The sequence below is a fragment of the Mastigoproctus giganteus genome, chromosome 10 (assembly GCF_048544385.1).
Source record: "Mastigoproctus giganteus isolate SK-2022 chromosome 10, ASM4854438v1, whole genome shotgun sequence".
NCBI lineage: Eukaryota > Metazoa > Arthropoda > Arachnida > Uropygi > Thelyphonidae > Mastigoproctus > Mastigoproctus giganteus.
The window spans coordinates 52037207-52063285 of record NC_143584.1 but is presented as its reverse complement, the minus strand read 5'-3'; the positions used below and the strand labels follow the sequence as shown (position 1 = coordinate 52063285).

General features: G+C 37.5%; 1 protein-coding gene across 2 annotated transcripts in view; it reads right to left on the bottom strand.

Moving 5' to 3' along the window:
- The window catches only part of LOC150079033 (twitchin-like), a 2795346-nt gene that overhangs the window by 1814853 nt on the left and 954414 nt on the right, over positions 1-26079 (bottom strand). For both annotated transcript variants that reach the window (XM_090382361.1, XM_090382360.1), the window contains 2 exons: positions 8803-8939; positions 4260-4565 (listed from right to left, as the gene is read on the bottom strand). In XM_090382361.1, coding sequence (XP_090238487.1) covers positions 4260-4565; positions 8803-8939 — 443 coding nt within the window. The remainder of the gene's footprint in view (positions 1-4259; positions 4566-8802; positions 8940-26079) is intronic.

Below are 26079 nucleotides of genomic sequence, written 5' to 3'. Positions count from 1 at the left end.
TCCCCAAGTCAGAATGTGCTGTTCCCACAGGAGATGGTTGTTGTCTGTGACTGTATTTTTAATGAAAAGGGAAATATATTGTACAAAAAGGACAGGTGGAATAGGACTTGGTGGTGTCTGCCAGGGGCAAAAGTTGATGATGTTGAAGAGCAGATATAATCTTTTAAGGCACAAAACGTAATACTGTTGTACATGTTGGCACTGTTGTACATGTTGATGATGTTGAAGAGCAGATATAATCTTTTAAGGCACAAAACGTAATACTGTTGTACATGTTGGCACTAATGACATTAAGAGGAGAAGATCTGCAGACTTACTTAACAAATACAGGTCAAGTTGAAAAAAAGACACGAGTTCGGGTGAAATTTGAAAGTGTCTGCAAATCTGCCCAGACACGATAGGAGGGAGTATGTGATGAGAACATTGTCAATCAATTCGGCCCTGAAGAGATTGTGCAAGGCTCAAGGGGTAGAATTTTTCTCAGCCTGGTCTGTGCTTGTTAACAGAAGGGACTGCTTCTACAGGGATCGTATACACTTAAATAGAAATGGTGCAAGAATATTTGCTGATGCTATCGAGGCAATGTTAGGTGGGTCAAAAAACTGCTAGCTTGGGGGGATTCACAGACTAATAGATTAACACTAGCTACAGGCAGAGGTGAAAGTGATTCTTGCACTATTGGAACGCACTTTCTTGCACAACAGCTTCTACTGGAATGAGCAGCAGCCTACAAAATAAGGTACTGGTTATTACAAGAACTGATAGAAGTCATCATGGAATGAGTAAATACATGGGATGTGGTAGGGTAACTAAGAGTAAGAACAGGGGCATGTATACTTGCATGTACACCAATGTTAGGAGTACAGTAAATAAATTCGATGAATTTGAAGTGCTGGTCAAGACATCAAAGGTGGATATTGTTGGGACATCGGAAACATGGTGTCACACAGATATAAGGAATGCGGGATTTGAATTCTTATACGAGTATTATTCATATAAGAATTCAAAATGAGTAATCCTCATTATATGAGTAATCCTTATATGAGTGTTTTGCATCTACATCCACACACGAGGAATTCTGTTGGTAAGTGGAGCCCAGAAGTTTATCACACTCTAACAGGGAGCTAATTGATTTGGTAAAAATGAGAAAAATGATTTTGTAATAACTGACAGGGAGCTAAATGATTTTTGTGATAACTGAGAGCAAAGTGGAGGAGAAATTGGTGAAGTTAAACATAAGAAAGGCACTTGGGTGAATGGGATCTATCGAGTAACATTAAGTGAGACAGCAAAGGAAGTAAGTAAACCCTTAGCTATAATTATGAGTGCATCCTTTGATTCAGAAGAGATACCCACGGACTGGAGATGCGCAAGTGTATCCCCAATTCACAAAGGGTGACATGAGTAATTACAGACCTATTAGTTAAACTTCTGTTTCAGAGAAAATAATGGCATCACTGGACCTATTAGTTAAACTTCTGTTCCGGATAAAATAATGGCGTCACTGGACCTATTAGTTAAACTTCTGTTCCGGATAAAATAATGGAGTCACTAGATAAAGAAGCACTGCAGGATCATCTAGACAAGACTGCAGTTATAGTTCAGACACAGCATGGGTTTGTTAAGGGGAAATCTTGCCTGATCAATTTGATATGATGTGATCACAAAGGTACTGGATAAAAATATAATTTTGATATCATATACTTGGATTTCAGGAAAGCTTTTGATGCTGTCTGGCATTTTTTTTTTTTTTTTTTTTAAGTTGTTGGCGCATCAGTTTCTGTGGCCATAATGCACCTCCCAAAGTTTTTGCATTTACTCCGATCCAAGCCCGAGGCAGGATTCGAACACGCGACCTTTGGGTTGCCAGGCAGGCACTTTATCCACCCAGCTAGCCCGGTCGGCCTGTCTGACATAAAAGACTGTAGTACAAATTGGAGCTTGTTTGTTTTGTTTGTTTGTTTGTTATTTGGTTTTTAGGAGCATTAGCAACTAAGGCCTTATTGCTCCGGAGATTGCTTGACCTTTCCGCATCCTCCCTATTTGGTAGTCACAGGCTCGAACCCCAGTCTAATCAAGAAGCGTGTGCTACGCCTGCTGCTCCTACCCACTGGCTATGGAGGCGCCACAAATTGGAGCAGTATGGCATTAAGAGCAAGTTGCTCTATGGATAAAGGAATGGTTGAATGGGAGAAGGCAGAGATGGTAGTAATCAATGGATACTGCTCTCCGTGGATGAACATTATTAGAGAAGCCCCCCTGTGTCAGGGCTGAACACTTAGGAGTCCCCTAGGACCATTGTTATTTTCTATATTTATTAATGATATTGATGAAGGAATATCAGGTTTAATGTCTATGTTTGCAGATGATACAAAGGTTGATAGGGTTGTTAATGACAGTACGCTACTGCAACAAGATCTAGAAAAGTTGAGCAGATGGGCTGAGAGGTGGCAACTGAAGTTTAACATTGATAAATGCAAAGTACTGCATATGGGTAGCAGTAACTATGCCGCAATGTACCAACTATGCGGTACTACACTCAGGTCAGTGGAGAATGAAAAAGACCTGGTGGAAATTGTTTAGTGAGATGTGAAGTTTTCAGAGCAGTGCAGACAAGTGCCAGAGCAGCTCATGGGGTCTTTTCAATGACAATAACTGTGCTATTAGGGATAAGGAGGTGATTATCCCTTTGTATAGCATAATGGTCAGGCCCCTCCATATTGCACACAGGTCTGGAGGTCTCATTTTACTAAGGATGTAAAGTTACTGAAACGAGTGTAGAGAAGGTCAATGAGATTGGAGAGGGGAAGAAAGGGGGTGCTCTTACCAAGAAAGACTTAAGTTCTGCAAATTTTAGCACCTGAGAAGGGATCTGACTGAAGTGTATAAGGATTTGAATGGTTTCAGCAAGCTGAATGCTGATAGGATTCTTCCTCTTGTACAGATTATGCACCTGAGGGGGCATAAATTCAAATTGAGGAAAGACAGTTGTAGAATACACGGGCAGAAATTTGAATTTAGCCAGCAATTTGGTTGATTGTTGGAACAAACTTCTATTGTTTTGGTAGTTGATAGCTTAAATAAATTCAAGGAAGAAGTGGACAAACTTTTGGAGAAATGGATGGGTGAAATGGGAAGGCTTTTTTTTGTTTTGGCTAATACTGTATATTTTTTTTCTTGCATATGCCACTAATAATACTAATGCTATTGCCAAAATTATTGTCTAAAATAAAATCAGAATTTTAAAAAAAGTGGGGAAAAAAACTCATTGAAAATATTGTAAAGCCCACTGCCAATTTTCTAATGAAATAATGTCCCCTATTATCTATTTATGCATTACTTATTTTGTTTCATAAAATTCTAGATTTGAATTCCACAGAAATTCTGCAATTTTGTTTTTTGGAAGCCAAAAGTGGACAATTGTGGCAAACAGGTGTGATTTTCTTCAATTTTCAGAGCTAAATGTGCTACAATTATGTGGAAATACATAAAAAAGATTGAAAAATATACTATAAAAATTTGAAGTTTGTACATTAAAGAAACACACTGTTTGAAGAGACCTTCAAAATGTAGGTCTGTGAATGCATTCACCAGAACCTACACATGAAAATTTAGATCTATTTTATGTTTCTTAAAAGGTTAATTAAATGTAATTAAGTATGATAAGGAGTGAATAGAGAAAATAATAAAAAATTAAAAAATTAAGTAGAATACAGAACAGATAAGATTGATGAGACTAAATTGGAAGGATTGAATTAGAGTTAATAAAGCTATTAATATATCACCTGTGTGTGTGTGTGGTAGTTATTCTTGACTTCCATATGGAACACGTTTATCTCTTCAGAACTTAACTTTCTAAAACATTTTAACAAGTACAAAGAGAGAGAGAGAGAGAGAGAGAGAGAGAGAGAGAGAGAGAGAGAGAGAGAGAGAGAGAGTTAGGAGCATTAGCAACTAAGGCCATATTGCTCCGGTGATATGCGGTGGTCATTTCCTGACCTTTCCGCATCCTCCGTATTTGGTGATCACGGGCTCGAACCCCGGTCTAATCAAGAAGCGTGTGCTACGCACTGCTGCTCCTGCCCACCTGGCTATGGAGGCGCCGAGAGAGAGAGAGAGAGAGACTACATAGGGAAACCACATAAAGAACAGTTTTTAAGTAACAAAAAATATGGCTTGAACAATAATTTCTTTTGCACAAAATAAAAATTTAATAAGAAATAAGTGGTATTAATAGTATACACAAATAGTATCCTCACCATATGGATTTTTAGCCAGGATAGCGTTTTCTGTCTCTAATGGTTCTGATTCACCTTCCTTGTTCACAGCTTTTACACGAAATTTATACTTTTTTTTTGGTTGCAGACCCTCTACAGTAAAACGTTCTACATCAGGTCCGACTTCACCTGCTGGAACCCATCGACCAACATCAGTATCCAACTTTTCGATTATATAACCTTTTAATTCTTGGCCACCATCATCCTTTGGTTTTCCCCACTTCAGTTTTACATGATTAGCACGTACTTCTTCATCTTTAAGAGGTCCAAAAGGCATTGAAGGCTTATCTACATGTGATTAATAAAGCCAATTGATAATAAGAAAACTACATCATGAAAGCTAAAACCAAATTAGTATTCAGTCTCAACTAAATTTAACTATATACAAAAAAGGCTTACTTATTTCAAGAGAATTAGAATTAAATTTAAGCAAAATAATGCAAGGAAGCTTAAGTATCAACATAAAAAAATTAGCTTAGTTATCAATAATCCCATGTTAACTGGTTTCTAATCTTTCTTTTACATAAGCTTTTTAGCTATGTAAGGTTAAGTGTTGGTTTTTCTCAGTAGTTAATTATTCTTTGGCCAAAAGAAAATTTTCTTATACCTAGTCAGAACTATCTTTAATTTATATTTATGTTGCCTGACTTATGTCAATAGAAAAGATATTTATATTTTTCTTCCCTACACTCCACCTATATACACAGCCCTAATCAGGCCAATTCATTTGTCATTTCCTAAGCTTCAACAGAAAGAGATTTAAAGTGCATTTTTTTTTTCTCAACCATCTGAATACCCTCTCTCACACAGCAGTACTATGAGGAATCGTTAAAATATTAAGCATAACTTGAGAAATTTGTTATATTTCATGTTTCTGTGTATGCTTGTCCCCTCAATGTTGTTGTTGTTGTTGTTGTTTTGGTTTTTTAGGAGCATTAGCAACTAAGGCCATATTGCTCCGGGATATGCGGTGGTCATTCCCTGACCTTTCCGCATCCTCCGTATTTGGTGGTGACGGGCTCGAACCCCGATCTAATCAAGAAGCGTGTGCTACGCACTGCTGCTCCTTCCCACCTGGCTACGGAGACGCCAGTCCCCTCAATGAAGGATCAGTGTATATCAATTTGTTCTTCTTCCAGGGCCTCCTTAGCCAGGTGGGCAGGAGCAGCAGTGAGTAGATTCTTGATTAGACTGGGGTTCGGGCCCATGACTGCTAAATACGGAGGAAGTGGAAAGGTCAGGGAATGACCACCACATATCCCTGGAGCAATATGGCCTTAGTTGCTAATGCTCCTAAAAACCAAATAACAACAACATGTTCTTCTTCCATAATAGCACCTGGCTGCTTCTCACACTGATGATTTTAACATAGATAGAAGCAATGACCTCAGAAAATGGATGTGAGAGAAAGACTGGCTGAAGAGCTAAATTCAAGCCAGAAAAGTGGAACATCAACAGAATTGCTGAATGAGAGAAGATAATGTGCTTAGAGTTATTAGGAAACATTTCTGAACAATGTGCCTGCACGACTTGCATAGCTCAGAGGAAGATCATGTTCAATGATTCACATTTATTCAAAATGTTTTAACAATGTGAATAAAAATTTGGCATGAAGGACAACACCAGTATCGTTATGAAATATACATCTATTTTTACACTTTTTTTATGTTTCCTTATGCTTATTTGTTTGCAATCTCTGGTTAAATTGCATTTCCTGTCACTTGAAAAATGAAAAACCATATCTATATACAGTGCACAAAGCAAAATGTGTTACCATTTCAGGATTTTTTAAAAATTTTATAATACAGTGAATCTGAAACCTCCTTTAATGGATGCCTCTCTAAAGGGAGGCCACTTCTTGTGGGCACTCGGGCTTGGGTCCCAGCCAGAAGTATTGCAAATTACATGTTAAATGTCCTCTACAAAATGTCTGTTTTGTAGAGATCACTATTAAAGTGTCCTTTAATAAGGACACTTTAATAGTATTTTAATTTGGTATTTTAAAACTACTTAGACAGGACACTTTCAAGGGTAGTTGACCCTTGCATTTTCATTGGTCAACAGGCTTTTGCAATGAAGGTAAGTAAAAGTCAAAGCCATGAAGGTAAGTAAACGTGACAGTAATACTAATTAGACTTGTGATGGTCATGGATTATTCACAAAGCAAAGACACAATATTCATCAACATGCTAAGCACTGCTGGCAAGGAATGTTTACAAACTTATTTTTCCTCTCCAATGAAATTTCTCTGTTGTAAATCACTTAGCAAGGCAATAAAATGGCCAAACCGTAAAATGCTGTTTCTAGAATTATTAAAATAAAAAAAGTACATAGAAAAAAAAGTGTGAGGAATAGAGCTTTAATATTTCTTACAAAATAAGAAAAGAAAAAAATCACCTACCAATAGACTGCAGAGATGATATTGATCAGTAACCTATGAGGTTTCCTATGTCCACAAATAAAAGGCAAATGGACATAATTAAGTCTAGTGCAGAAAGAGTTATGCCAACATGTGTAATGACTTTGTACAACTTTCACAGCTTGAAACTTTTGCTCAAGACTTAGCTATATCTACTTTACTTGCTGCACCATCTGCTGTGCTTGCATATCCATCTACTGTGCTTGCATATCCATCTTCTGTGCTTGAATATCCATCTGTTATGGATGTACAAGCATATCCACAATTTGCTCACATCCCACACATTGTAGACATATCTCATCACTGGATTTCTCAGGTCTTCACAATGCCTACCTTTAAAAATTCTCTAATGAGGGTAGTGGCATACACTTTAAATAAGAAGAAATACATCTCTCTCCAGTGAAACAGTGCCTTTTACTTAGTATATTCATCAACTTTTATGGAAACTCATGGTAAAGTGCTTCCACAATCAGAGATGAATGCACTAAGTAGCAGATCCAGTCTACTCACAGCTACATACAGAAAGAGACTTTACCAACAGGTACCTGTTGGTAAAAATAACTTTATATAGCTTTCACAGCTTGTGGCTTTTGTGCTAGATTTAACTAAAGCTTATTTATTAATCTGAAATGGTCTTTCTCTAAACCACTCTGAACATCAACTGCTAATGTAAATAAAACTTTCTAATACTGCTAAAGGATCTTCAATTTTTACTTATCTTCATTTGTTGTTTTGCAAATTTACTTTTATTATCATTGAATTCTGTTTATTGATTCTTAATTGCAATTTACTAGTCTTTCCATTCCACTCAGTTAATTAAAGAGAGAGATAGATATATATCAAATATATATCATCTGTGAATTCTAAATAATTTAATTATTAATATAGGTTCTTTCTTATTCCTGTTTTGCTCCTTATTGTCCCCATTATTCACCTCATCAAACAAAAACATAACTGGGAAGGACACACACACACACACACACACACACACACACACACACACACACACACACACACACACACACACACACACACACACACACACACACACACACCCCTTTCAAAAGATTTAATTTTAAAGGGATGTCTGATTTTACCCCATTAAGTAAAATTCTAATATTATATTTATTGCACATGTTTGGTATTACATCAATAAATGTTTTTGTTATGCCAAAATATGTTAAAATCTTCTAAGTGTTTCTCTGTGTTTTAATATCATAGGTTTTTTTCATAATCTATGAACTTCATGTAAAGGGGCAATTGTTATTCTACTAATTGTTCTATAATATTATGCAATACTGTTACACAAGCTTATATAAACTGTGTTTCCTCTAAATCCTGCTTATTCTGCTTACAATTCTTGATTTACTGCATGCTTCATTCTTTTGAACATAATTCTTCTAAATAAATAATGTTATAGCCCTCCAACTGTTACAAATTAAATAGGTCACCTTTCTTTAGTATATTTTATGATTAATTCTTTGTTCCATTAATGTGGCTATTCCTCATTTTATCCATATTTCTTGTAACACGTCAGTACTATTTCCAGAGACTTCGATATCTTTAAAGAATTCACAAGGAATATTATCACTGCATGCTGCATTTCCACTTTTTGTACCTTTTTTTTATTGCCCTTCACTCCTATGTACCAGTATAAATCGAATTTAAGTTATAATTGCGTTTACTAAAAGCAGATAAATAATGAACTCTGATAATGAATTCTTAAGTGAGAAATAGTATTCCATAACAGTCTTCTTAAATATTATACTGTTTATGGTAATCACTGTCAGTACAAGGAACATATGAAATTATGGAATAATTTTAAAATTAACACTAATGAATAATTCAAAATTAACACAATAATTTTTTAAATTATCATTAATGCTTAGTAAAACACTTTTAAGTGTTTTACTAAGCATTAATGATAACACTTTAAAGTTTTAAATTAATTACTTTTATAATGTAAAAAAAAAGTGAAAACAATTTTTTAATTAAAATTTAATATATTATGTTGAATCTATCATTAATTTATTTTTATTTTTTTTATTGTAAAGTGGATGAGACTTTACTGAACCAATTTAAAATTAGACATTGAAATCTACTTACCAAGTACTACAACATCTGCACAGCCAGTACAAGTACCAGAAGAATTAGATAGTACCAATGTATATTTTCCACTATCTGCACGTTCAGCATCCTTCACTACAATTTGGGTATCTTTAGCTGCTTTTTCAATTGTTATTCTATGACAAAAACATTGCTTTTATGCATATGTGCTGATTGATATTTGGTAAACAATATAAAACAAAAGTCTCACTACAGTATAATAGTGCCAGACTTTTAATCCTCTACAGATAATTTTCTTTCAATGTGGTAATAAAGAATACTGAGAATTAGCATTAGTTGAAGTGACCAGATTTTCTGAAACCCACACTGTGACTATTAATTATAAAGTGGCAGTATTATAATAGTACAAAATGTTACAAGATATCCAAATTTGAAAGTGAAAATTAAGACCCTGTAAAAAGAGGTAAGCAAAAATAAACTCTTGAAACTTTGCAAGGGTTTCCTTTTTTTGACTATCTTTATTCTTTATTTAACTTTTGTTTTTAATTTAAGACTGCAGTCAGAAAACTGCATCTTAATTGGAGAAAAAAAACTTACATATCTGGAAAACAATTGCAGTTGCAAATGCTCTTGATAATAGGTTGGATCTTACTAAGTTCAGCAATTGCTTGATTGTTAATATCCAATAAACATAATGAGCATTAGAAAATTTGGTTCTCCAATTATCATGTTGCACTTCATGTTCAAGTCATGTTTTCTTAATAATATTGAACTTTCTGTAAGTAATAATGAATTTATACTGGGAGCAATAAATGATGACGATTTTTAGGGCTTTGAAATTAACAAGTACAGCCAACTGACTAGTGGCTACTGAGCATGGGTGGGGGTGGAGATGGGGGTGCCTTTGAATGAAGTCGCTAACAAAATTCAGTGTTTTTTATTGTTTAGGTTTACTTTCAGTTGCCATGCTATTATACCACAAGGTTCTTACTTAGCCTTTTGAAACAATGGGAAAAATACTCCAAACTAATATGCATGGTCATATAATATTAGTTTAAGTTTAAATATCAGCAAAATTATATCAGGAAGCAAACATCACTCAGCATCAGCCAAAAATAAATAAATAAATGAATTAATTAATTAAATAAAAATATAATTTTTGCCACTTCACTACTCATAAGCACAAAGTACTGACACTTAACTACAAATTTGAGAATTATTGGATACCGAGAATTTCTATTACACTTAATGACTAATGGGCAAATGAAATAGGCTCTACATTTAACTGCTCTGACTATCTTGCTCTAACAATAACCAAGTGTCAAACTCAACACTTTGAAGTTCATTATCAAGTCTTGAAAAAGCATTCATTCTTTCATGCAAAGCTAGTATTATCCTCATTATCCTAAGTGACACTGACCTGCAACACTAAGGCAACCACTAGCTTCACATGACAGCACAGCAGAAGCTTTTTTTCGCCTTTTTTTTTAAATACTTATTAAGGAACTATAAAAGTTGAGTTTTAAATGGTGTTATTGTTAGTATCAGTTATCAGCAACATGATGCAAAGAACAAAAAATTATACGGTACTGGCAAAAAAAAAAAAAAAAAATACCCCATTCATTTGACCATTCTTGCTGACTTTCAATAAATTCAACTACCCACTTTGGCTGAATGCAAATTTCCACAGATCTATTCCACAACCATCCTTTTTTAATTCAAATTTACATCATATTTCTGTTTGTCATCTGAGAAAGAAGGAGATGGCTAGATTAGGTCACAATTCAGATGCCTAGTTCCAATTTGGTCACTACACAGATGTCTAGATCCAATTAGGTTACTACTAAACAGATGAATAGATCCAATTAGGTTACTACTAAACAGATGAATAGATCCAATTAGGTTACTATTAAACAGAGGCCCAATTTCCAGAAATTGCAATTTACAGAACTCCTGAATTTCTTGGTAAGAATGTCTATTTGTACCACCAACTAATCTTGTTGCTCGCTCTACTCTACACCATTTCCAACAGATCTTGTCCTTCCTAAAATTAAGTTTCCATATCTGCATGCAATATTCCAGATGAAGCCTAAGCATTACCTTTCTTATTGAACAGGATAATCACCTCACTGTCCATTTGTCAAAATTCCTGTATATCACTGAAAGAACCTTGCAGACTATTTTTGGCCTGTTTGCACTTCCCACTGTACAATAATCTTCCCCAAGTCTTTTTCCTTATCAGCTACCTTGAGTTTCTGGCTACACTAATGGTATATTATTTTTTGATTACCCTTGTCTAAATATAGTACTTTGCATTTATTAATGATAAAACTTCATTTGCTAATTTCAGCCCTTTTGCTTAGTTTATGTAGATCTTGAAGTAGGATACCTGACTACTGTTGTTAAAAACTGTACCCCATCTTTGTATCATCAGAAAAACTTAGATATCAAACCTACATCAACATCATTAAAAATATTAAAAACAATAAGGATCCCAACACCAATCCCGGCAGCAGCCCACTCACCATATTAGTCCATGAAAAGCAGTGGCCATTTATAACCACTTTTTGTATCCTACCATAATCATCTCCTTATCCAGGGCAGTAACTTGCCCCTAACACCATATTGCTCTAATTTAAAGAACAATTGTACATGTGGTACAGAATCAAATTACTATACAGAAATTGAAGTATATGATGCAAAATCATTCTCTGGATTCAATTCTTTGTAACAACTTAAAAAAAAAAGGTAAAGTGCAACCATTATCAACCCACTGCAGGATGGAAGCCTCTTCAACAATTCTTGCTGAGTGAAATGGACCATAATCTGCCACGCTGGTCCAGTGCAGGTTGGCAGATTGACCGTATTCAGCAGTCAGGGGCTCGAACCCCGGTCTACTCAAAGAGCGTGTGCTACTGCACTCCCGCTCCTGACCACTCAGCTACGGAGTCCGTTTACAACTTAGTGAGGGTTAATTACATTGTTTCAGCTTGTATTCCTATCAAGATGATCTCATATTAATTAGCATTAGCAAAGGCACATGATGCATGAAAGCAAGATTATATAGCATCAGCCAAAAAAAAAAAAAAAAAAAAAAAAACATCCCTTATTTCACCCATCCACTTGTTCCAAATCTTTGTCAAGTTCTGCATTGAATCTATTTAGGCTATAAACTTCTAAAACAACAGATGGAAGTTTGTTACAGCAATCAACCACCTGCTGGCTAAAGGCAAACTTCCGCAAAACTAACCTACAAGTGTCTTTCCTCAATTTGAATTTATGCCCTCTCAGGTGATTATTCTGAAAAAGAGGAAGAATCCCATCCACATTAAGCATGCTCAAACCATTCAAGGCTTTATACACCTCTATCAGATCACCTCGCAGGTGCCTAGTCTCCATACACTGTAATTTGCAAAACTTAAGCCTTTCTTCCTAAGAGCAACCCTTTGTTCCATTCACTAATCTTGTTGCCCTTCTCTGTACTCATTCCAACAGCTCTACATCCTTCTTAAAATGAGGCCTCCAGACCTGTAAACAGTACTCAAGGTGTAGCCTGACCATTGCCTTATACAAGGGGATAATCACCTCCTTATCCCTGCTAGAAAAATTCCTGTATATTGTTGACAAGAAACCATGAGCTACTCTTGCAGACCGTCTGCACTGCTCAGAAAACATCATATCTGCTTGCACAATTACCCGCAGGTCCTTTTCATTCTTTACCACTGTCCGTGTGGTACCACAGAGTTAATACGTTACTCTGGGATTACTGCTTACCATATGTAGTACTTTACATTTGTCAATGTTAAACTTCATTTACCACCTCTCAGCCCATCAGCTCAACTTTTCTAGATTCTGTTGCAGCAGTGTAGCATTAGCATAGGCATATGATGCAAGAAAGCAAGCTTATGCAGCATCAGCCAAAAAAAAAAAAAACTTCCACTTCACCCCTCCGTTCGTTCGAAATACCTGTCCAGCTGAGCCTTAAATTTATTTAGGCTATCAACTTCCACAACAAGGGATGGAAGTCTGTTTCACTAACCAACTACCCGCTGGCTAAAGGCAAATTTCCGCACATCTATCCTACATCTGTCTTTCCTCAATTTGAATTTATGCCCTCTCAGGTGATTATTCTGAGCAAGAGGAAGAATCCCATCAGCATTGAGCATGCTTAAACCGTTCAAGGCTTTATACACCTCTATCAGATCACCTCGCCGGTGCCTAGTCTCCAGACACTCTAATTTGCAAAACTTAAGCCTTCTTCCATTCACTACTCTTGTTGCCCTTCTCTGTACTCATTCCAGCAGCACTACATCCTTCTTCAAATGAGGCTTTCAGAGCTGTAAACAGTACTCAAGGTGTGGCCTGACCATTGCCTTATACAAGGGGATAATCACCTCCTTATCCCTGCTAGAAAAATTCCTGTATATTGTTGACAAGAAACCATGAGCTACTCTTGCAGACCATCTGCACTGCTCAGAAAACATCATATCTGCTTCCACAATTATCCCCAGGTCCTTTTCATTCTTTACCACTGTCAGTGTAGTGCCACAGAGTTGATACGTTGCTCTGGGGTTGCTGTTTCGCATATGTAGTACTTTACATTTGTCAATTTCAAACTTCATTTGCCACCTCTCAGCCCATCTGCTCAACCTTTCCAGATCCTGTTGCAGCAGCATAGCGTCAGTAGTGTCCTTAACAACCCTGCCAACCTTTGTATCATCAGCAAACTTGGATATTAAGCTTGATATACCATCAATATTATTTATAAATACAGAAAACAATAATGGACCCAACACTGAACCCTGAGGGACTCCACTAATAACATTAGTCCATGATGAGCAGTGTCCAGTGATTACCACTCTCTGTCTTCTCCCCATCAACTACCCCTTTATCCATAGCAGCAATTTGCCTCTACTTCCACTCTGCTCCAATTTGTGCAGCAGTTTTCCATGTGCAACAGTATCAAAAGCCTTTCTAAGATCCAAGTAAATAATATCAAATTTATTCCCTGCATCCAGTTCTTTCGTGACTGCATCATAGTATCCAATCAAATTGGTCAGTCAATACTTTCCCTTAACAAAACCATGCTGTGTCCAAGCTATAACTGAAGTCTTGTCTAGATGATCCTGCAGTGCTTCTTTAACCAGTGCCTCCATTAATTTTCCTGGAACAGATGTTCAACTCACAGGTCTATAATTACATTTGTCAGCCTTTAATCCTCCTTTGTGAATTGGGGTCACATTTGCACATCTCCAGTCTATAGGTACATTCCCTGAGTCCAAGGAAGCTCTCATAATTATGGCTAAGTGTTTGCTTACTTCCTTTTCTGCCTCCTTTAATATAACTGGATAGATCCCATCCACCCCAGGTGCCTTTCTTGTGTTTATCTTCAACAATTTCTCCTCCACTTTACTCTCAGTTATTACAAGATTATCTAGCTTACTGCCAAAGTTGAATACACCTCTGGCATTCCCCTCACTGAATAACTCCTCATGTGTGAATGTCGAGGCAAAATATTCATTTAGTTTGTTAGCTACCTGAGCAGGATCATCAACAGTAGAACCATCGATATCAAGTGGACCAATCTGATTCATCCCCTTCCTTCTAGAGTTTATATAAGTAAAGAACTCTTGGCTGTTTTTCTTTGCATCCCTTGCCAAAGATTTCTCATAATCTGCCTTTGCCTGCTTAACCTCCTTTGTAACTTGGTTACAGATCAACTTATATCTATCATAGGCTTCTGTGTCACGTGTTAATTTCTATGTATGCCATCCATTTTTCTTCTCTACCATATGTCTCATTAGTTCATCTGATATCCATGTCATATTGTATCGTGTACGTGTACTGTCATATCGTATCGTGTACTGTCACTTCGTATCGGCAGCAAACTTGGACATTAAGCTTGATATACCATCATCAATATAATTTATAAATACAGAAAACAACAATGGACCCAACACTGAACCCTGATGTACTCCACTAATAACATTAGTGAACTGATTACTCCACTAATAACATTAGTCAACAAAGTGCAGTGTCCATTGATTACCACTCTCTGCCTTCTCCCACTCAACCATCCCTTTATCCATAGCAGCAATTTGCCTCCAATCCTACACTGCTCCAATTTGTGCAGCAGTCTTCCATGTGCAACAGTAGCAAAGGCCTTTTGAGATCCAAATATATGATATCAAAGTTATTCTTTGCATCAAGTTCCTTTGTGACTACATCATAGTATCCAATCAAATTTGTCAGACAAGACTTCCCCTTAACAAACCCATGCTGTGTTCGAGCTATAACTGAAGTCTTGTCTAGATGATCCTGCAATGCTTCTTTAACCAGTGCCTCCATTAATTTCCCTGGAACAGAAGTCAAACTAACAGGTCTGTAATTACCTGTGTCTCCCTTTGATCCTCCTTTGTGGATTGTGGTCACATTTGCACATCTCCAGTCCATGGGTACTCCCCTGAGTCCAGGGAAGCTCTCATAATTTTGGGGGTTTGCTTACTTCCTTTGCTGCCTCCTTTAATATAACTGGATAGATTCCATCCACCCCAGGTGCTTTTTTCCACTATGACTCCCAGCAGTCCTGGAAATTCTCATTGCCTTCCTTTCCTTGCTTTTTATAAAATCAGCATTGTCTTGTATTTGTTAAGTAATTCTGCCTTTCTCCTATTCTTAATATCATTAGTGCCAACGTGTACAACAATATCACTCTTTGTGCCCTTAAAGGATGATATCTGCCCTACAATGTCATCAACCTTTGCCCCTGGCAGACATACCCTGGTCCTGTTCCATCTATCCTTTTTGCACAATATGTTTCCTGTTTCCCTGACAATGGAGTCACCTACAACAACTAGTTCCTTTGGGACCAGTGCATTCTGCCTTGGGGGTTGTGTGATGTTCAAGTGGCAGCTCTGGCACTGATCTGCGCAGCTGAGAGCTTGATGGGCCCCTCAATTTAAATCCTTCGAGGGCATCCACCCTGTCCTTCAAGCTCTCATATAAGCCCATAACAATGCCAATTTGGCGCCTGATTTCCTCGCACTCCTTACATCGCGCGCACACACAAAGACATTCCCCTTGGCAATATCATGTCCCATTCCTGATTGTTCCACAAACATCAAACAAGCAGTGCATTTCAATAGACTCTGATTCATAGGACAACTGCCCCCCTCAGTTCTCCCCGAGCCACAGCACTTCCACTAGTTTGAGCCTTTTGCTTTGCTTGGTCTGAGTCATGATTTCTATTCAAGTTCAATAAAATTTCAATACAAAATATAACCCTAAACCTATATCCCAATGTAGTTATAACACTATATATATGTATTTCAGTATCGAATATTATCTCCGAGTTACGTTATATATCTTTCTTATCCCCTGTAAACTTATATGTATTAATTTATGATGTTACTTTTGCAATAACTAGGTCACTATATTTATTTAGTTAAAAAAGTACAATTCAATTGATAATGAAATTTAATAAAATTAACAGATTTTACTGATTAATTGATACTACTATACTCGCTATCTAGCTTTCCGTTAAACCTTACACTAGCACACATTGTATCTTATAACAATGATGGCAAGTTACGAATGGTTTATCTACGGACACGACACGAGGTATTATTTACTTTCCAAATCGTGCTATCTAAATTCAAAATAAACCACGGAGCCTGACTAGGTCTATAAGCTACTTATAGAAAATAATTTAATCTAACAATTAAGTTATTAATTTTTAGATTAAATTAAATTGATTAACAATTTAATCTAACAATTAATCTAATAATTAAAAACTTTTTGTTTGCGGGAGCTGCAAAATCTGTCCACACGTGTATTTGATACCATTACCGATACTAAGTAATAACCTACAAAATCTCTATCTAAATTCAATTTAAACTAAAGGATTGTTACTAGGAATATAAAGAAACTCTAAAAAATAAATTAATATGCCAATTTAAATCAATAAAAAAGCAAAAACTTCACTATTTGCTGGAGCCGTAAAAACTTTGCCTGTTCACATGTACTCTTTAGCATTAGCATTAGCATTAGCATTAGTAGAGGCATTTGATGCAAGAAAGCAAGCTTATGCAGCATCAGCCAAAAAAAAAAAAAAAAAAAAAAAAAAAGTAACATAAATAAATAAAAATAACCACTTCCACTTCACCCCTCTGTTCGTTCGAAATACCTGTCCAGCTGAGCCTTAAACTTATTTAGGCTATCAACTTCCACGACAAGGGATGGAAGTCTGTTCCACCCACCAACCACCCGCTGGCTAAAGGCAAATTTCCGCACATCTATCCTACATCTGTCTTTCCTCAATTTGAATTTATGCCCTCTCAGGTGATTTTTCTGAGCTAGAGGAAGAATCCCATCAGCATTGAGCATGCTCAAACCATTCAAGGCTTTGTACACCTCTATCAGATCACCCCGCTGGTGCCTAGTTTCCAGACACTGTAATTTGCAAAACTTAAGCCTTTCTTCGTAAGAGAACCCCTTTGTCCCATTCACCAATCTAGTTGCCCTTCTCTGTACTCGTTCCAGCAGCTCTACATCCTTCCTGAAATGAGGCCTCCAGGCCTGTATACAGTACTCTAGGTGTGGCCTGACCATTGCCTTATACAAGGGAATAATCACCTCCTTATCCCTGCTAGAAAAATTTCTATATATCATTGACAATACACCATGAGCTACTCTTGCAGCTCGTCTGCACTGCTCAGAGAACTTCATATCTGCCTGCACCACCACCCCCAGGTCCCTTTCATTCTCTACCACTGTCAGTGTAGTACCACAGAGTTGATACGTTGCTCTGGGGTTGCTGTTTCCCATATGTAGTACTTTACATTTGTCAATGTTAAACTTCATTTGCCACCTCGAAGCCCATCTGCTCAACCTTTCCAAATCCTGTTGCAGCAGCATAGTGTCAGTAGTGTCCTTGACAACCCTGCCAACCTTTGTATCATCTGCAAACTTGGACATTAAGCCTGATATACCATCATCAATATCATTTATAAATACAGAAAACAATAAAGGCCCCAATACTGAACCCTGAGGGACTCCACTAATAACATTAGTCCACGATGAGCAGTGTCCATTGATTACCACTCTCTGTCTTCTCCCCCTCAACCACCCCTTTATCCATAGCAGCAACTTGCCTCCAATGCCACACTGCTCCAATTTGTGCAGCAGTCTTCCATGTGCAACAGTATCAAAAGCCTTTCTAAGATCCAAGTATATAATATCAAAGTTATTCCCTGCATCCAGTTCTTTTGTGACTGCATCATAGTATCCAATCAAATTGGTCAGGCAAGACTTCCCCTTAACAAAACCATGCTGTGTCCTAGCTATAACTGAAGTCTTGTCTAGATGATCCTGCAGTGCTTCTTTCACCAGTGCCTCCATTAATTTTCCGGGAACAGAAGTTAAACTCACAGGTCTATAATTACTTGTGTCAGCCTTTGATCCCCCTTTGTGAATTGGGGTCACATTTGCACATCTCCAGTCAATGGGTACCTCCCCTGAGTCCAAGGAAGCTCTCATAATTATGGCTAAGGGTTTGCTTACCTCCTTTGCTGCCTCCTTTAATATAACTGGATAGATCCCATCCACCCCAGGTGCCTTTCTTGTGTTTATCTTCAACAATTTCTCCTCCACTTTGCTCTCAGTTATTACAAGATTCTCTAGCTTACTGCTAGAGTTGAATACACCTCTGGCATTCCCCTCGCTGAATAACTCCTCATGTGTGAATGTCGATGCAAAATATTCATTTAGTTTGTTAGCTACCCGAGCAGGGTCATCAACAGTTGACCCATCGATCTCAAGTGGACCAATCTGATTCATCCCCTTCCTTCTAGAGTTTACATAAGTAAAGAACTCTTTGCTGTTTTTCTTCGCATCCCTTGCCAAGGATCTCTCGTAATCTGCCTTCGCCTGCCTAACCTCCTTTGTAACTTGGTTACAGATCAACTTGTATCTATCATAGGCATCCGTGTCACGTGTTAATTTGTATGTATCCCATGCATTTTTCTTCTCTGCCATATGCCTCATTAGTTCATCTGACAACCATTTAGGCCTAAACCTTGAACAATATTTCTTAGTTGGTATGTAAAGCCTAGTAGCTTCCACGATAAGTTCCTTGAATGCTTCCCATTTTGAATTTGCTGTTGGCAATATCATCAGTTGATCCCACTGTATAGAATTTAAATACTGTCTCAGTCCATTGTAGTCGCCTTTACGAAAGCAATACCCCTTCCCTTTACCCCTAATGGTAGTTACCTCTTTGAGTAACTCCCACTTCAGCACACTGTGATCACTGCCACCAAGTGGTTCATTTATCTGCAGATTCTGAATGCATGAAGAATCACTACTGATAATCAAATCAAGAGTATTACTCCCTCTAGTTGCCTCCCGAACATGCTGATGTAGAAAACAATCATCCAATAAATCCACAAAAGCCTTGCTACTGTGTGAGTGACCAGCCCCCAAATTCCAGTCAATATCTGGGAAATTAAAATCCCCCATTATAAGACTCTCTGATTTACTGGCCCACTCTATTTCTCCGAACAGTTTCTTATTATACTCATCAGAGTCATTAGGCCTATAGCACACTCCTACTCTCAATTTTGATCTCCCAATGCTTATGTCACACCAAACTGACTCGACACTGCACTGTCCAGCGATGTCGACTGGCTTCACTTCCTTGGATTTTATGTGTTTCTTAATTAATAGCATAACCCCTCCTCCCTTCCTATCCTGTCTATCCTTTCTGTACACATTGTACTCCCCAAATTCCAGTTCTGCATTTCTTATATCTGTGTGACACCACGTCTCTGAAATCCCCACAATATCTGCCTTTGATGTTTTGAGCAATACCTCAAATTCATCAAATTTATTTACTAAACTCCTAGCATTGGTGTACACACAAGTATACATGCACCTGTTCTTTTTCTTAGCTACCCTAACACAACCCATGTGTTTACTTGTACCCCAATGATTCCCAGCAGTCTCTGAAATATCCTGCATCTTATTTTCCAGGCTGCGGCTCATTCCAATAGAAGCAGTGCAAGAATCACTTTCACCTCTGCCAGTGGCTACTGTTAATCTATTAGTCCTTGTATCCCCCCAATCTAGCAGTTTTCCGACCCACCTAACATTGCCTCGATAGCATCAGCAAACATTCTTGCACCCTTTCTATTTAAGTGTATCCCATCCCTGTAGAAGCAGTCTCTCCTGTTAACAAGTACAGACCAGGCTGAAAAAAATTCTACCCCTTGAGCCCTGCACAATCTTTCCAGGGCCGAATTGATTGACAGGGCTCTCATCATATACTCCCTCCTATCGTGTCTGGGCAGAATTGCAGACACTTTCAATTTCAACCCTAATTCACGGCTTTTTTTCATCAGTGACCTGTACTTGTCAAGTAATTCCGCCGGTCTCCTACTCTTAATGTCATTAGTGCCAACGTGTACAACTATATCACCTTTTGTGCCCTTAAAAGATGATATCCGCTCTACAACGTCATCAACTTTTGCCCCTGGCAGACATACCCTGGTCCTATTCCACCTATCCTTTTTACAAAGCATGTTTCCCGTTTCCCTGACAATAGAGTCACCAACAACTACTAGTTCCTTTGGGACCAGCGCATTCTGCCTTGGGGGTTGCCGCTGTGTTCCGCGATGACCAAGTGCAAGCTCTGGCATTGGTGTGGGCAGCTGAGAGCTTGATGGGCCCCTCACTTGTAATCCTTCGAGGGCATCCACCCTATCCTTCAAGCTCTCATATAGGCCCATAACAACGCTGAGTTGTCGCCTTATCTCCTTACACTCCTTGCATCGCACACACACAAAGACATCCCCCATGGCAGTATCATGTCCCATACTTGACTGCTCCGCAAACATCAAGCAAATAGTGCATCTTACAAGGCTGTGATTCAGAGGACAACTGCCCCCCTCAGTTCTCCCCTGGGCCACAGCATTCCCATTAGCTTGAGCCCTTTGCTTTGCTGCTCTGATTTGAGTCATGATTTAGATTTACTTTCAATAAAATTTCAATTTCTGTACAAAATTAAATCCTAAACTTGTATCCAAACACAGTTATAACGCTATATTTATGTTTCAGTAACGAGTGTTATCTACGGAATATTTACGTTTCAGTAACGAGTGTTATCTACGAAATATTTACGTTTCAGTAACGAGTGTTATCTGCGAAATCCCTTTATATAACTTTCGTATCAAGTTATGTATTAATTATTTGTTTTTACTAATTATTTATGTTACGTAACCTAAGTGGTTATATGTATAATTAATTATGTTAAATAAAATTAATTATATTACGTTTGTAATCTAAGTCGTTATATGTATTTATTTAAACGTACAATTTAACTGCTAACGAAGTTCAACTAACGCTATCTAGTACGGTATATCGTATCACAAAGGCGGGAAAATTACGAACGGTTAGCGGAGTTGAAACACGTGGAAACCTTTACCGATACTTTTATGCAATTACAAGGCCGAGTAAAGAATAAATACACCAAATTAATCAGAAAATCACAAAATAATGTTATACTACTAAATTTAAATCAAAAGTTTTAGAAAAACAATAATTTCAAATCAATAATTAACAAAAATCCACTTAGGGCTTTGAAAACGACCGTCTCTAGTAGCCCCTCTTGCATCCACTCCTCACTTATTTTAACTATTGACTATTATTTTCATTTCTTCTATTTAACTGTATTATTTTCAGTAGCATACGGGTCAAAGTTCCAGGTCTGTAGCACTACTTCACCCTTTGAAGCATTCCTGTGAATTGGAGATACATTTGCACATCTCGAATCTGCAGACCTTCTCCTGAATCTAAGGATGCTTTTTTTTATAGCTAAATGTTTAAGTATCTTTTTTGAAACTTATTTCAATGTAATTTGATAGATTACATCAGCCTGAATTGTTTTGTATGCTTTAACCTACAGCAATTACTCTTCCACCTTCCTTTCCATCTTTCCATTATTATAAAATTATTTAACCCCAAATCCATATTAGGTAGACTTCTGCTAATTCTGTGTCAAAGAATCACTTCACGTACGAACGTAAATGAAAACTGTTTATTCAGTTTACCAACAATCCGTACAGGATCATGAACAGTTATATATACAGTGTATCAATGTGATTCATCCCTTTAGATTTTTCTTAGAATTCTTAGTCAAAGTTTTCTAATCTGCTTTGGCTTGCCTAACCCTTCCACATAAAACTCAATTACAAACAAATTTATACTTGCTGTAGAACTACTAACCAAATGCAGCATGTTGCATTTATCAAGAAAAACTTCGACTGCCACTTTTCAGCCCATCATATAACTTTATCTAAAAGTTCAAAAAGTGACATACCATGATTACTATTTACCACTGCCAATAACTTTATATAATCACCTCTTTGTCCCTGCTGGCAGAACTCCCTAGAACTGCTCCAGCAGTCTGTCTATACCGCTCAGAGAATTTCATGTTGACCTGTACAATTACAGTCCAATATGAAACTCAGACAATACCTAGGTCTTTTTACATATAAACTATCTTGAGTTGAAAAATAAAAACATCGATTTCATTGCTACACAGTGGTATGTATATTCTCAGCATGACATACAATTAAGGGTTTATTCCAACCATAAATATATACAAATGATTTTGGCTCTTAACCACACCATAAATTTATGCTTTCATCAATGCAATAAAAATCAGTAATGAATTTAAATCAGTAATGAATATAATCAGTAATAAATGTAATGTATATTTTTTGCAGAAATAGTTTTTGTGCTGCGAAACCAGTGGCCATCAAGCATTTGTTTGCAGCCATGCCAAATGTTGTCAAATTTCACAGCACATTTTACTGCATGTACGAGAGGTCATCATTTAATTTGCAGAACGGTGCAAGATTTTATGTTTACTGTGCGAACTTTACATAACTGCTGCTAGAGGCACTCTCCCTAATTGTGACTGATCAGTCTCTGTGTGCACACGTCAATACTTGTCAAGATAGCATTGCATGAAGAGAGTTTTTTTCAGCTCAGTGTCACTGACGATCGATTTGAAGCAAGTATAATGTCAGATATACAGATTGAGCAGTAATATGTGATTCATTATTGTGTCAGACGTGACTTAAATGCATCGAAAACAGTTAAAGAGATGAATGAAGTGCATATGGTATTGATTGTCTTGGTAGTATGGCCATATTTAAATAGCACAAGTGATTCAGTGAAGGCCATGATTCTGTTGCAGATTATCCAAGACCTGGTTAACCTTCCTCCTCAACAACTCCTGAGCAAATCGCAAAAGCCAAGGAAATCTTGGGGAGGAAGACAGGTGAATTACACTTTGTGAATTAGCTGTTAGAATGTCATTTCATATAGTAGTGCTTACAATATTGTGAAAGATCACCTCAAAATGTCTTGAATCTGTGCCTGCTGAATTCCACATAATTTGACTCCAGAAGAAAAACAGCAAATAGTAGACTTGTGCAAAGAAATGCTTGGTCATTACACTATTGTCTTGTATTGTACCTCACACTATGATCCACTATGATTCAGAGACAAAACAACAGTTGAGTGAGTGGAAGCATTCTGATTCACCAAGACCTAACTTCTCGAACTTCTCATTCAGCTGAAATGGTTCTTGTGTTTTTTGACATAAAAGGTTGTTGTTATTTGGTTTTTAGAAGCATTAGCAACTAAGGCCATATTGCTCCGGGGATATGCGGTGGTCATTCCCTGCCTTTCCGCATCCTCCGTATTTGGTGGCTCATGGCTCAAACCCCGGTCTAATCAAGAAGCATGTGCTATGCACTGCTGCTCCTGCCCACCTGGCTACGGAGGTGCCTCCACATAAAAGGTATTCTTGTTACATATTTTGTACCTCGTGGAACAACTATGAATAAAGAAGCATGCTCTGAGGTACTCAAACTACACTGCACCTTTCATGAGAAACATCAAGAACTTTCCAGTGTGAAGTGGATTCTCCATCAAGACAATGTCAGGCCCCATATAGCTAATATTGTGCAGCCAGCGATCAATGCCACAGTTGCCAAGGTTCTGCCACATTCCCCCTTATTCACAGCACTTAGCTCTGTCTGATTTTTACTGTTTCCACAGCTGAAGAAAGCTCTGAAAGGGAAGCATTTCATATCCAACAACAATGCTTGCAGAGCCACAATGGAAGTACTTTGCAGTCTTTTGAAAAATGGCTCAAGAAGCATTAAATGCTTGGGTATGACGGTGGCGAATGAGTGCAAAGTTCAACTGAGAGTATTTCAAGAAGGAGAAATCCACAGAAGATTCAGATGGCGATCATGCACCAGTCCATGAATTAAATAACCATCCCTTGAAAAACAATCCCAAATGGTAAACAGTGACAATTAAAGGAGACATATTAATATAAAATTTAAAAAAAAAAAAAAAAAATTCATCAGTTATACAAACCTTCATAAATGATGATGGTTATGAGATCATGTACTTTTGTATGAAGTGAAAATATTTAACACATTTTAATGAATAATAATAGTAATGGCAATGATACAAGAAAGCAGGATTATATAGCAGCAGCTAAAAAAAAAAAAAAAAAAAAAAAAAAATACCACACAATTCACCCATCCATACCCTCCAAGATTTTGTTTAGTTCTCTCTTGAATTCATTCAATCCATACACTTCCACAACAGATGGAAACCTGTTCCAACTATCAACCACCTGCTGGCTGAAGGCAAACTTCCACAAATCTATCCTGCAACCATCCTTCCTCAACCTTCCTTATGCATCCTCGTGTGTGTAATCTCAGCAAGTGGGAGAATGACATTAATATTCAGCTTTACTCAATCCATTCAAGGATTTACACACCTCAATCAGATTTCCTCACAGGAGCCTGATTCAAGACGCTGGAATTTGAAGAAATTAAGCCTTAATTTGAAGAAATTATGGTAAGAGCATTTGTTCCCTTCACCAATATGGTTGCCCTTCTCTGCACCTGTTCCAGAAGATCTACATCCCTCCTAGAATGAGGTCTCCAAACCTGTACAATACTCAATATGCAGCCCAACCATGGCCTCATATAAAGGAATAATCATCTTCTTATCTCTGCTAGCAACATTTCTGTTGTTGTTGTTTTTGTGGTTTTTAGGAGCATTAGCAACTAAGGCCATATTGCTCTGGGGATTTGCGGTGGTCATTCCCTGACCTTTCCGCATCCTCCGTATTTGGTGGGCACGGGCTCGAACCCCGGTCTAATCAAGAAGGATGTGCTGCTCCTGCCCATCTGGCTACGGGGGTGCCGCCAAAGTGTAGTACTACAGTTGATAAGTTAATCTGGGGTTTGCTACCCATGTGCACTACATTGCATTATTAATGTTAAACTGCAACTACCATTTCTCAGCCCATCAACCCAAATTTCCTAGATATTTTTGTTGTAGCTCACCCTGATGACTGTCGTTAACTACCCTGCCAACCTACGTATCATCCACAAACTTAGAAATTAAGCATGATATAACATTATCAGTATCATTAATAAGTACAGAAAACAATAATAAATCCAACACTGAATCCTTTGGGACTCCACTAATAACATTAATCAAATGAACAGCAGTGTCCATTGATAACCACTCACTCTTCTTCTTCCACTTAACCATCCTTTTATCCATAGTAGTAACTTGTCCTTAATGCTGCATTGCTCTAGTTTGCACAGCAGTCTTTTATGTGAAAAAGTATCAAAAGCCTTCCTGAAATTTAAATACAGGGTGATTCTAAATTATTGTCAGGGTTTCCATGGCCTATAATTTTTAAACCAGAAACAACAATATAAAACTGCTTACAGAATATGAAAGTGTAACTCAAAAAGTTTTATTTGGCAATGCTGTACTTGCTGCATTGATGTCTGGGAGATATTGATGACATTACTTCAAAATGGCAACTGTTCAAGAGAAGGCAATGTGCATACTTTGGTTTTTCGAAACAAAGTACGTTATCACAACGCAATGCTGTTACAGAACTCGGTATGGAAAAGATCCACCTTCGGATAATGCTATCCGACATTGATTAAAGCAATTTCAAGAGACTGGTAGTGTTCTGCACCGAAAAGGAGAGGGAAGACCAAGCACTTTGCAGAAAGATGATGATCGAATCCATGAATCGTTTTCTCGAAGCCCCACAAAAACCAACTAGACGAGCTTCTTTAGAGTTAGGTATACCACAAACGACTGTTTGGAGGGCATAACCGCCTTCACCTCCATGCCTACAAACTGCAGACTGTGCAAGCTTTAAAGCCGAATGATAAACTCAGCCATTTCAAATTT